At 43.6% G+C, this 13,549-nt stretch overlaps 1 protein-coding gene across 1 annotated transcript in view; it reads left to right on the top strand.

Annotated features, from left to right (window-relative positions):
* The window catches only part of LOC139539523 (fatty-acid amide hydrolase 1-like), a 31,605-nt gene extending 18,323 nt beyond the window's left edge, over positions 1 to 13,282 (top strand). Inside the window, exons 8-15 of the mRNA XM_071342565.1 lie at positions 1,962 to 2,087; positions 2,334 to 2,431; positions 2,905 to 3,004; positions 3,383 to 3,426; positions 3,533 to 3,572; positions 11,237 to 11,345; positions 11,696 to 11,841; positions 12,247 to 13,282. Of these exons, the coding sequence (XP_071198666.1) occupies positions 1,962 to 2,087; positions 2,334 to 2,431; positions 2,905 to 3,004; positions 3,383 to 3,426; positions 3,533 to 3,572; positions 11,237 to 11,345; positions 11,696 to 11,841; positions 12,247 to 12,369 (786 nt within the window). The 3' untranslated portion in view covers positions 12,370 to 13,282. The remainder of the gene's footprint in view (positions 1 to 1,961; positions 2,088 to 2,333; positions 2,432 to 2,904; positions 3,005 to 3,382; positions 3,427 to 3,532; positions 3,573 to 11,236; positions 11,346 to 11,695; positions 11,842 to 12,246) is intronic.
* The last annotated feature ends 267 nt before the right edge of the window (positions 13,283 to 13,549 follow it).

The following is a 13,549-nucleotide window of genomic DNA, read 5'->3' as shown; positions in this document are numbered from 1 at the left end:
GTTACCAGAATAAGACCCTCAATATTTATTGGAAAGGAGCATCAAGCTCATCACCTTGCACTTTCACCACCCTGTGAAGTTCATCGTAACTTATTTCATCTGTTGTCTAATAAACTGCATGCTTTCCCTACAAGTCGTAGTGGGAGGACCACACGTCATCGCTTGGCTCCAAGTTTACGCCGATATGATGGTTATTCTATAAATATTTGCACATAAGCGCTTACACCGACATTTCTTGCATAATTACTTTTAAAGACACAAAAAGATCCCACCTTGTCTAGCATATTTTGCTTTGTTGACGTTTGGAAAGTTTAGTGACAAATTATCCGTGCCCATCAGGCCTGTCACAAAAATGTACTTTACTCGTATAAAAAGGTTGGATGGAAACGTGATTTGTGGTCCAATAGATATCCCTAAAGAATATAATGGTAGATCCATATTTTTTTGTATTATACTGAACAAAATATAATCGGAACAATTAATTCATATAAGGAAATCAGTCAATTGAAATGAATTCATTAGGCCCTAATCTATGGATTTCGCATGACAGTGAATACAGATATAAATTTGTTGGTCACAGATACCTTTTAAAAAAAGTCAGTATCTGGTGTAACCACCATTTGCCTCATTCAGTGCGACACATCTCCTTCGCGTATAGTTGATCAGGCTGTTGATTGTGGAATGTTTTCCCGCTGTTCGAGGTGGTGGATGAATGGCACGACAATGGGCCTCAGGATCTCATCACGGGATCTCTGCATTCAAATTGCCATCGATAAAATGCAATTGTGTTCAATGTCCGTAGCTTATTTCTGCCCATACCATAACCCCACCACCACCATGGGGCACTCTGTTCACAACGTTGACATCAGCAAATCGCTTGCCCACACAACGCCATACACGTGGTCTGGAGTTGAGGCCGGTTGGACGTACTGCCAAATTCTCCAAAATGACGTAGGTGGCTTATGATAGAGAAATGAACATTCAATTATCTGGCAACAGATCTGGAGGACATTCTGCAGTCAGCATGCCAATGGCTCGCTCCCTCAACTTCAGACATCTGTGGCATTGTGTTGTGTGACTAGGGCTGTTACGGTGACTGTATTACCGCCACGAGTCATGAAGGCAGTCAAATTCCACTTGACTGTTTAGTTACGGTAATTAGGCTTCTCCAAGCTCTGATGCTGCTGATGGTCATTAGTAGCCTACCAAACTTGCTAACTGCCTGGTACTCGGCATCCTATTGTCCCTCTAATCAATCTGACATCAATGCAAATGTATTTGAAAATCTAATCAAACACTTCATGAGAGCCCATGAGCTCATGCTGCGCAACATTTCAATAGGCTATGCAATTGTGCGTGAAAACGGAGTGATGGCCTCTACTGAAAAGAGCTTTCTATAGGCTAGGGCTACTATATTTATTTTTGAACTTTCCTAATATTAAGCGCATTGCTTATATTTACAACAGGATTATAGCCTACCTGGCTGGCATGAAAATAAACCACAGGGAAAGTGTCCTTTTTTGTTGTTGATAATGGTGTTTTTCGCTAATGGAACATTTGCCCTTATAGCCTACTACCATGTGCGCATTGCTTCAAAAGAAAGACCTGATCGTGTGAGTGAGATGAGAGGTGCTTCGGAGCAGGCAGCATTTAGGGAGAAGGGCTGCAGAATGATTTTTTTAGGGGTGTATTATGGCCACACAAAAGGGATGCCACTGGGAAATTCGAGGCATTATCAAGTGCTTCTCAAATTGTGAATGAGAGACTGTACAAAAAAAACATGGGACCAGCACTTTACATGTTGCGTTTTATATTTCTGTTCAGTATATATTACTATATATTACTATTATGTTTCTGTTCAGTATATATCACTATTATATTTCTGTTCAGTATATATCACTATTATATTTTGTGATGGAAAGTCTTTCTATCTGCTATATTTTTCCTCTGTTCTCCTCCAGGTATACCAGAGCTCCAAGCCTCTGAGGATTGGTTACTATGAGAACGACGGCTATGCCATGGCCTCTCCAAGCATGGGCCGAGCCCTGAGGGAGACCAAGGCGTTGCTGGAGAAAGCAGGGCACACGGTGAGTACCCTCCAGCCCCAGTCTCAGTCTGATCTATTTGTGATAATCCAGATCAGAGCTTGGTTGAACACTTATCAGACAGTGTTGACTTGGACTGCTGAATGACAGAAACATAAAAATAAGCATAATTTGTTTATAGTTTGATTGATGACTGTATTGATATGTAATTGCAAATTGCATTCCTTTCTCTCCCTCCATCCCTCCATCGTTCGCCATCTCCCCCCCCCCCCATCTCTCTCTCTCCAGTTGGTTTCCTTCATACCCCCAAGGCTGACCTATGCCATTCATGAGCTGGTTATCAGGGGTCATTTCGGCGACGGATGTACTACCTTGCTTAGCAACCTGTGAGTCAAATTTCCCTGGGTTCTGTTCAGTAAGGCACACTAGCAAAATATTTAGAAACGGAAAAACAAAAATTTGTGTTTCTCATTAGACAAGTCCATGTTGGTGGGCTCCCGAGTAGCGCAGCGGTCTAAGGCGCTGCGTCTCAGTGCTTGAGGCGTCACTACAGACACTCTGGTTTGAATCCAGGCTGTATCACAACAGTCCGTGACTGGTAGTCCCATAGGGCGGAGCTGAATTGTGTAGGTCATCATTGTAAATAAGAATTTGTTCTTAACCGACTTACCTAGTTAAATAAAAATGTTGTTGTTCCCTGTTTCAACCTGTTTACTTCAATTTTGGGCCTAATGACCCTGGTAATCCCAACGAGTTTAGCAAAACTACCCCAATGAACTTCCCTGGGAGTGAAATGATCTATCCAGTACACAAAAATATGTTGTCAATGAAAGAAACTCTGTTATGTGTGTTATTTCAGGAAAGGGGGTCCTGTCGACCCGTGTCTCAGGGTTCAGATTATCCCCTACAATCTGCCTCGCACTGTGAAGAAAATCCTCTCCATTCTCCTCAAGCCTATAGTAAGTGAAGGGGAAGGTTAAAACAGTGACTGGAGAAACCATTCCCCCACCCAATGACTCTTTCACAGTTCTGCGTCATTGTAATTCCTGTTGAGGAGTGCGTCTTTCTATTTCATATTCAATTGATGAAACTGTAGCATCAATGCTTTTATTGTATTACTTATTTTGATTATATTCCACAGGCATTTTTCAATTCCAAATACTTTCTGGGGGTTTAAGGAAATTCAGTATAGAGATATAGGGGTCATACATCCGCCAAATGACGTGCCCTCAGGAGTTAACAGGGGTATAGGGGTGTGAAGAGTAGTTTGCATTTGGTTTAAAGTGCTGGAGAATTTGGTCGCCTGGGAATACTTCTGACACGTTTTCCTCCCTCAGTTTCCCCGCATCGCTGCCTCTCTGGATAGCCTGCGTGGATTTGGGTGAGCTGTCTGATCAGCCCTGTTCTCCAGGTTTCTATCAGTTACATGGTTTATGAAATACAGAAGTAACCATAGTTAGTTACACCATCATTTCCTTTTTCACCAGCTCTGTGCAAGACCTGTGGAGACATCACGTGGATGTGGAAGTAGGTAAACATTTGGTAATCAGTGTGGTTCACATATCAGTCTAGAGGTCAACGAAGTGACTGCCGCATGCGTTATATTTTACAGCGACTGCTGCAGCAGAAGCAAACTCTTTTGTAGGCGACTCATGCGTGTGCACAGTTTTCTTTTTGATTACCGTAGGCCATATTAATATTATTTCACACCTTGATATCTTTGTCTATTAAAAATGATCTGTGTTGCATTCGATTGAACAAGTCACAGACAATATTATGTTTGTGTATATACAGTGCATTCAGGAAACTATTCAAACCCCTCAACTTATTCCACCTTTTGTTATGTTAGAGCCTTATTCTAAAATGGTTTAAATAATACTTTTTTTCCTCAACCTACACACAATACCCCATAATGACAAAGCGAAAATACGTGAGCTGTCTGATGGAATCCAAGGTGGCTTAGCAGTTCAGACGTCTTTTTCTGTTCCGTATTGTTCGTGTCCTGTATATATATATATTTACACCTTTCTTCGCATATCTTTTATCTATTTTATTATCCAAGAACTCAACTACAAAAGCTTTCCTGCAAAAGCTTTCCTGCAACCCGCTTCACCAATTACAAAAAGTATTACTTACCTCAATCTGAAAATCCATCGTGGAAGCTAGCCAGGGGCTAATTCAGAAGCTAGCCTGAAAGCTTAACCAGAAGCTACTCCGATAGCTAGCCAGAAGCTAATCTGTAGCTGCCCCGAAATTAGCCGGTTTGCTGGCTAGCGTTGGTGTTTCAGCTGCCCACGTTTAGTGGTCATCAGCTATTCCTTTAGCTCGATAATCTACCGGCACTTTTGTGCAACGCGACTCGGACCGGAGCATTCCGGGACTCTTTTTTTCTCTCAGTTTCCCCGGATTCCAGCCGCAGGCTCTGGACACTTGTACCTTGATTTCGCAGCTAGCTAGCTGCAAACCGTGTGACTATTGGCTTACGTCGACCCCGGAGCAAACTCTAATCATTCTGGAGCTAGCCAGCTGAGGAGTTCCATCACCATCCGGACCCGTTTCTTTTGTTGCTGCTGCAGATACGGAACCCCACCGGGCCTTCACGACTGACTGCCGCGACTGACTGCCGACGTTATCTGCCCGAGGGATTTATCCAACTGGCACCTCCGTCCCGACGTTACCTGAACGCTCATCTGAGGCCCGCTAATCGTTAGCTGTCTTATCGGCTGCTATTTGAACAAGTATATTGGACAACTATTATTATTATTATTATTTATTTATTTTATTTTTTCCTTGGGTCACTATATCTATTTTGCCAATTTGGATTGATCCCCTCTACCACACGGAACCCCACTACACGGAACCCCACTAACCTACCGACGGAAACGCACGAGGTATCTACAAACAGACCTCCATCCTATGCTGCTACCGATAGCCATATACCCGGCCAGCTGTCTGGATCGCCACGACCCCAACCAACCTCTACTCACTGGACCCTTATTGATCACTCGATTAGCATGCCTCTCCTTAATGTAAATATGCCTTGTCCATTGCTGTTCTGGTTAGTGTTTATTGGCTTATTTCACTGTAGAGATTCTAGCCCTGCTCTCTATACCATATCCAACCTCTCAGTTCCACCACCCACATATGCGATGACATCACCTGGTTTCAATGATGTTTCTAGAGACAATATCTCTCTCATCATCACTCAATACCTAGGTTTACCTCCACTGTATTCACATCCTACCATACCTTTGTCTGTACATTATTCCTTTAAACTATTTTATCGCCCCCAGAAACCTCCTTTTACTCTCTGCTCTAGTAGCTCTAGGCGACCAATTCTCATAGCTTTTAGCCGTACCCTTATCCTACTCCTCCTCTGTTCCTCTGGTGATGTAGAGGTGAATCCAGGCCCTGCAGTACCTGGCTCCACTCCTATTCCCCAGGCGCTCTCTTTTGATGACTTCTGTAACCGTAATAGCCTTGGCTTCATGCATGTTAACATTAGAAGCCTCCTCCCTAAGTTTGTTTTGTTCACTGCTTTAGCACACTCTGCCAACCCGGATGTTTTAGCCGTGTCTGAATCCTGGCTTAGAAAGACCACCAAAAATTCAGACATTTTCATCCCCAATTACAAGATTTTCAGACAAGATAGAACGGCCAAAGGGGGCGGTGTTGCAATCTACTGCAAAGACTGCCTGCAGAGTTCTGTTATACTATCCAGGTCTGTTCCCAAACAATTTGAACTTCTACTTTTAAAAATCCACCTCTCTAAAAACAAGTCTCTCACCGTTGCCGCCTGCTATAGACCACCCTCTGCCCCCAGCTGTGCTCTGGACACTATATGTGAACTGATTGCCCCCCATCTATCTTCAGAGCTCGTGCTGCTAGGCGACCTAAATTTGAACATGCTCAACACCCCAGCCACCCTACAATCTAAGCTTGATGCCCTCAATCTCACACAAATTATAAATTAACCTACCAGGTACCACCCCAATTCCGTAAACACGGGTACCCTCATAGATATCATCCTAACAAACTTGCCCTCCAAATACACCTCTGCTGTTTTCAACCAAGATCTCAGCGATCACTGCCTCATTGCCTGCATCCGTAATGGGTCAGCGGTCAAACGACCTCCACTCATCACTGTCAAACGCTCCCTGAAACACTTCAGCGAGCAGGCCTTTCTAATCGACCTGGCCGGGGTATCCTGGAAGGATATTGATCTCATCCCGTCAGTAGAGGATGCCTGGTCATTTTTTAAAAATGCCTTCCTCACCATCTTGAATAAGCATGCCCCATTCAAGAAATTTAGAACCAGGAACAGATATAGCCCTTGGTTCTCTCCTGACCTGACTGCCCTTAACCAACAGAAAAACATCCTATGGCGTTCTGCATTAGCATCGAACAGCCCCCGTGATATGCAACTTTTCAGGGAAGCCAGAAACCAATATACACAGGCAGTTAGAACAGCCAAGGCTAGCTTTTTCAAGCAGAAATTTGCTTCCTGCAACACAAATTCAAAAAAGTTCTGGGACACCGTAAAGTCCATGGAGAATAAGAACACCTCCTCCCAGCTTCCAACCGCTCTGAAGATAGGAAACACTGTCACCACCGACAAATCCACTATAATTGAGAATTTCAATAAGCATTTTTCTACGGCTGGCCATGCCTTCCACCTGGCTACCCCTACCCCGGACAACAGCACTGCCCTCCCCTCTGCTACTCGCCCAAGCCTTCCCCATTTCTCTTTCTCCCAAATACAGTCAGCTGATGTTCTAAATGAGCTGCAAAATCTGGACCCTTACAAATCAGCCGGGCTAGATAATCTGGACCCTTTCTTTCTAAAACTATCTGCTGAAATTGTTGCCACCCCTATTACTAGCCTCTTCAACCTCTCTTTCGTGTCGTCTGAGATCCCCAAAGATTGGAAAGCAGCTGCGGTTATCCCCCTCTTCAAAGGGGGGGACACCCTTGACCCTAACTGCTACAGACCTATATCTATCCTACCCTGCCTTTCTAAGGTCTTCGAAAGCCAAGTCAACAAACAGATTACCGACCATTTCGAATCCCACCACACCTTCTCCGCAATGCAATCTGGTTTCAGAGCTGGTCATGGGTGCACCTCAGCCACGCTCAAGGTCATAAACGATATCGTAACCGCCATCGATAGGAAACAATACTGTGCAGCCGTATTCATTGACCTGGCCAAGGCCTTTGACTCTGTCAATCACCACATCCTCATTGGCAGACTCGACAGCCTTGGTTTCTCTAATGATTGCCTCGCCTGGTTCACCAACTACTTCTCTGATCGAGTTCAGTGTGTCAAATCGGAGGGTCTGTTGTCCGGGCCTCTGGCAGTCTCTATGGGGGTGCCACAGGGTTCAATTCTTGGACCGACTCTCTTCTCTGTTTACATCAATGATGTCGCTCTTGCTGCTGGTGATTCTCTGATCCACCTCTACGCAGACGACACTATTCTGTATACTTCTGGCCCTTCTTTTGACACTGTGTTAACAACCCTCCAGGCGAGCTTCAATGCCATACAACTCTCCTTCCGTGGCCTCCAACTGCTCTTAAATACAAGTAAAACCAAATGCATGCTCTTCAACCGATCACTGCCTGCTCCTGCCCGCCTGTCCAACATCACTACTTTGGACGGCTCTGACTTAGAATATGTGAACACCTACAAATACCTAGGTGTCTGGTTAGACTGTAAACTCTCCTTCCAGACTCACATCAAACATCTCCAATCCAAAGTCAAATCTAGAATTGGCTTCCTATTCCGCAACAAAGCATCCTTTACTCATGCTGCCAAACATACCCTTGTAAAACTGACCATCCTACCAATCCTCGACTTCGGTGATGTCATTTACAAAATAGCCTCCAAAACCCTACTCAATAAATTGGATGCAGTCTATCACAGTGCCATCCGTTTTGTCACCAAAGCCCCATATACTACCCACCACTGCGACCTGTACACTCTCGTTGGCTGGCCCTCGCTTCATACTCGTCGCCAAACCCACTGGTTCCAGGTCATCTACAAGACCCTGCTAGGTAAAGTCCCCCCTTATCTCAGCTCGCTGGTCACCATAGCAGCACCTACCTGTAGCACGCGCTCCAGCAGGTATATCTCTCTAGTCACCCCCAAAACCAATTCTTCCTTTGGACGCCTCTCCTTCCAGTTCTCTGCTGCCAATGACTGGAACGAACTACAAAAATCTCTGAAACTGGAAACACCTATCTCCCTCACTAGCTTTAAGCACCAGCTGTCAGAGCAGCTCATAGATTACTGCACCTGTACATAACCCATCTACAATTTAGCCCAAACAACTACCTCTTTACCTACTGTATTTATTTATTAATTTATTTTGCTCCTTTGCACCCCATTATTTCTGTCTCTACTTTGCACTTTCTTCCACTGCAAACCAACCATTCCATTGTTTTATTTTTATTTTTATTTTTTATTTATTTTTTATTTATTTTATTTTTATTTTTTATTTTACTTGCTGTGTTGTACTCACTTCGCCTCCATGGCCTTTTATATTTTTATTTATTTATACATATATTTGTTTGCCTTCACCTCCCTTATCTCACCTCACTTGCTCACATTGTATATAGACTTATTTATTTTTTTTCACTGTATTATTGACTATATGTTTGTTTTACTCCATGTGTAACTATGTGTTGTTGTATGTGTCGAACTGCTTTGCTTTATCTTGGCCAGGTCGCAATTGTAAATGAGAACGTGTTCTCAATTTGCCTACCTGGTTAAATAAAGGTTAAATAAATAAATAAATAAAAAACGTAATTTATATATATATTTTTTAACTACTTATTTACATAAGTATTCAGACCCTTTGAAATTGAGCTCAGGTGCATCCTGTTTCCATTGATCATCCTTGAAGTTTGTACAACTTGATTGGAGTCCACCTGTGGTAAATTCAATTGATTGGGCATGATGTGGAAAGGCACACACCTGTCTATATAACGTCCCACATTTGAAAGTGCATGTCAAAGCAAAAACCAAGCCGTGAGGTCGAAGGAACTGTCCGTAGAGCTCCGAGACAGGATTGTGTTGAGGCACAAATCTGGGGAAGGTTACCAAAAAATGTCTGCAGGATTGAAGGTCCCCAAGAACACAAGGCCCTCCTTTCTTAAATGGAAGACGTTTAGAACCATCAAGACTTCCTAGAGCTGGCCGCCCGGCCAAACTGAGCAATCGGGGGAGAAGGGCCTTGGTCAGGGAGAATCAAGATGACCCCGGATGAAAACTTGCTCCAGAGCGCTCAGGACCTTAGACTGGAGTGAGGTTCACCTTCCAACAGGACAACGACCCTAAGCACACAGCCAAGACAACGCAGGAGTGGCTTCGGGACAAGTCTCAATGTCCCTGAGTGGCCCAGCCAGAGCCAGGACTTGAAGCCGATCGAACATCTCTGTGGAGACCTGAAAATAGCTGTGCAGCGACGCTCCCCATCCAACCTGACAGAACTTGAGAGGATCTGCAGAGAAGAATGGGAGAAACTCCACATACAGGTGTGTCAAGCTTGTAGCATCATACCCAAGAAGACTCAAGGCTGAAAGCGCTGCCAAAGGTGCTTCAAATCAAATTGTATTATTCACATGTGCCAGCATCCCGGAGCCGCCTCTTTACTGTTGACATTGAGACTGGTGTTTTGCGGGTACTATTTGATGAAGCTGCCAGTTGAGGACTTGTGAGGCGCCTGTTTCTCAAACTAGACACTCTAATGTACTTGTCCTCTTGCTCAGTTGTGCACTGGGGCCTTCCACTCTTTCTATTCTGGTTAGAGCCAGTTTGCGCTGTTCTGTGAAGGGAGTAGTACACAGCGTTGTACGAGATCTTCAGTTTCTTGGCAATCTCTCGCTTGGAGTAGCCTTCATTTCTCAGAACAAGAATAGACTGACGAGTTTCAGAAGAAAGTTCTCTGTTTCTGGCCATTTTGACCCTGTAATTGAACACACAAATGCTGATACTCCAGATATTCAACTAGTCTAAAGGCTGGTTTTATTGCTTCTTTAAATCAGGACAACAGTCTGTTTCTCAAACGAAGCACTCTAATGTACTTTGTGTACAAATTTGTGCACAAACATCCCTATTATTGAGCATTTCTCTTTTGCCAAGATAACCTGACAGGTGTGACATATATCAAGAAGCTGATTAAACCACAGGATCATTACACAGGTGCACCTTGTGCTGGGGACATTAAAAGGCCACTCTAAAATGTGCAGTTCTGTCACACAACCGAATGCCACCGATGTCTCAAGTTTTGAGGGAGCGTGTAATTGGTCTATTGACTGCAAAAATGTCCACCAGAATTGTTGCCAGATAATGTTAATTTCTGTACCATAAGCTGCTTCCAATGTTGTTTTAGAGAATTTAGCAGTATTTCCAACCAGCCTCACAACTGCAGACCACGTGTATGGCGTTGTGTGGGCGAGTGGTTTGCTGATGTGAACAGAGTGCCCTGTGGTGGTGGGGTTATGGTATGGGCAGGCATAAGCTACGGACAATGAACACAATTGCATTTTATCAATGGCAATTTGAATGCTTAGCGATACCGTGACGAGATCCTGAGGCCCATTGTCGTGCCATTCATCCGCCACCGTCCCCTCATGTTTCAGCATGATAATGCACAGCACCATGTCGCAAGGATCTGTACACAATTCCTGAAAGCTGAAAATGTCCCAGTTCTTCCATGGCCTGCATACTCACCAGACATGTCACCCGTTGAGCGTGTTTGGGATGCTCTGGATTGATGTGTACGACAGCGTGTTCCAAAATCCAGCATCTTCACACAGCCTTTGAAGAGGAGTGGGACAACATTCCACAGGCCATAATCAACAGCCTGATCAACTCTATGTGAAGGAGATGTGTCGCGCTGCATGGTGCAGTGGTGGTTTTCTGATCCACGCCCCTACCTTTATATTAAGGTATCTGAGACCAACAGATGCATATCTGTATTCCCAGTCGTGTGAAATCCATATATTAGGGCCTAATGAATTTATTTCAATTGACTGATTTCCTCATATGAACTGTAACTCAGTCAAATATATGCAATTGTTGCGTTTTATATTTTTGTTCTGTATAACACATCTAGCTTTGGTGAGAAGGCTGTGAGCGTCAATGTTCTGAGGGAATTGTTGCTCTCTATCTCTATCTGTTCTCTAAGGACTACATGCATGAGGTGATTGCAGAGTGGAGGAGATGTGAGCTGGACGTGCTGCTGTGTCCCATGGTTGGTCCAGCCTACATCCATAACTACCCTGGCCAGCTCACCAGTATGTACCCATCTCTGCTCTCTCTGTGGCCAGCTCACCAGTATGTACCCATCTCTGCTCTCTCTGTGGCCAGCTCACCAGTATGTACCCATCTCTGCTCTCTCTGTGGCAAATTAACACCTTATGAAATGAGGTTTGTCTTTTATAGCATAGGAAGTTAACTGTTTTTGCTTAGAGTTGATTTTGTGTTGTCCAAGGCCACTTGTATAATTTACTTCGGAGTCACTCAAAGATTTACTTAACCTTTGGGGTTTGAGACTTTTCTTTTGACTTAATCATGCCATATTTTCCAATGCGAAACAAGATAGTGGTGTGATTAAGTTGTTTCTCTTCTCCATCTCTCTTTCCAGGTACACTCACCTACACCATTATCTACAATCTCCTTAATTTCCCTGCTGGGGTGGTTCCTGTCTCCACGGTTACAGCAGAGGATGAGGAAGAACTCAGGCACTACAAGGGAAACTATGGGGACATGTGGGACAAGCTCTACAAAAAGGTAGCCGGAGTCACAAACTCTTCCTCCTAAAATATTTACAGTACATTTAGCCCTTTCCAAACATATTTACATCTTGACTTGAAGTGGCCATTTTACCCATTGCAGTATGTCTTTATGTAGCTACTAACCTGTGAATCTTAGGCTGCAATTCCACATGTAACCAGTAGATGGACGTCCTGGTTGTTGTGTTGCAGCGATCAGATCACTGGGCCCATGTTCAAATAGCGTCTCGGAGAAGGAGTGCTGATATAGGATCATTTTTGCCTTTTAGATTACTAGGGATGGACTGTGGGCAACTTCCTAGATCAGCACTCCTACTCTGATGAAATGATTTATGAGTACATGCCCTGATCTGCACATCATTGGTTGGGACTAACGTTTTTGGGATGCTGTGTGTGTCTACAGGCAGTGACTGGTGGAGTGGGGCTTCCTGTGGCCGTCCAGTGTGTGGCCCTGCCCTGGCAGGATGAGCTCTGTCTGCGATTCATGAGAGAGGTCGAGATGCTGGTCAGAGAGGATAAGACATGAGAGGTCGACGGAGAGGGAGAGAATGGTAACGGGGACCTGTTTGATCAAGCAGTTAAAACTTTTATGTACATAAATGTTACTGGGTTTTAGAAGTAGTAAAAATTCAATATAACATTGTTCTTGTGATGCGAGGTAACTTGAGGAGGCCCCCTGGCCCAGGTAATCCTAAATGTCTAAGAAAGCAGATTGGTGTGAAGACCGATCCAAGTGCACTGAGAAACACTGAGGGTTGTTCTTGGCTGCTATCAGCGCACCAGACCTTTAAATAGGAATTCATCAGTAATTTAAGTACATGGGAAGTAATATTTTCTTACACACTCAAGGAAATTGAAAAATTATGTTTACCTCAGTTGATTAACCCCCCCTCCGCCACCCACACACACACACTTATAATGTAAGGAAACAGTAATGAAGTAAGACATTACTTGGTATTTGTCAATTATAATCAACATATGCATTTATCATTATATAGGAAAATGAGTTTGACTTCTAGCTCTGACTACTGATAGCTACTTTGAGGAAAAGTGTACTTTCTATGCCTGTAATATGTGGTTGTCCCACCTATCTATCTTAAGATGAACGCACTAACTGTGAGTCGCTCTGGATAAGTGTCTGCTAAATGACTAAAATGTAAATGTCTGTTTTTCGTATCTCAAATTAAACAATTATTTAATATAGCCCTCTATGTGATGCCGTTCGTGTGTGCATGCTTTAGGGATGAGCACATTTATCATGTTGAGGTCAAGTGTCTTCCAAACGTGACACCAAAAGCATTACATTGCAGTGCATGTCTGCGTTATAATATTTTCGTTTATGTACATCTCAATAATGCTGTAATTTTTATACGATCAAAGATGACACTTTTTTAAAAATTGCATCAAACAGAATTATTAAAATCATGTGTTGACTGTCATTTTTTTTCATTCAATACCATCAATGGTTGACCATCTTGTTCAATAGTGGGATGTGAGACTGAACCCAGGATAATAGTAACAATCTCTGCCACTCTCCTTCCCAGTCAATCACTAACATTCCTATCCTCTAATATCTCAGCATATGTAGCATGAACAGGCACAGCAATATTAAGGGGAGAAATTGTGCTCCCTCTGCCATTTAAGATATGCGGTACTAGCTTGCGTCTCGCTAACATCAGACACTATAGAAAATGAAGATGCAGTCT

This window comes from Salvelinus alpinus, chromosome 15, assembly GCF_045679555.1.
Source record: "Salvelinus alpinus chromosome 15, SLU_Salpinus.1, whole genome shotgun sequence".
Taxonomy (NCBI): Eukaryota; Metazoa; Chordata; class Actinopteri; order Salmoniformes; family Salmonidae; genus Salvelinus; species Salvelinus alpinus.
Note: the sequence above shows the minus strand (reverse complement) of the source record. Positions and strands in the feature narration are given on the sequence as shown.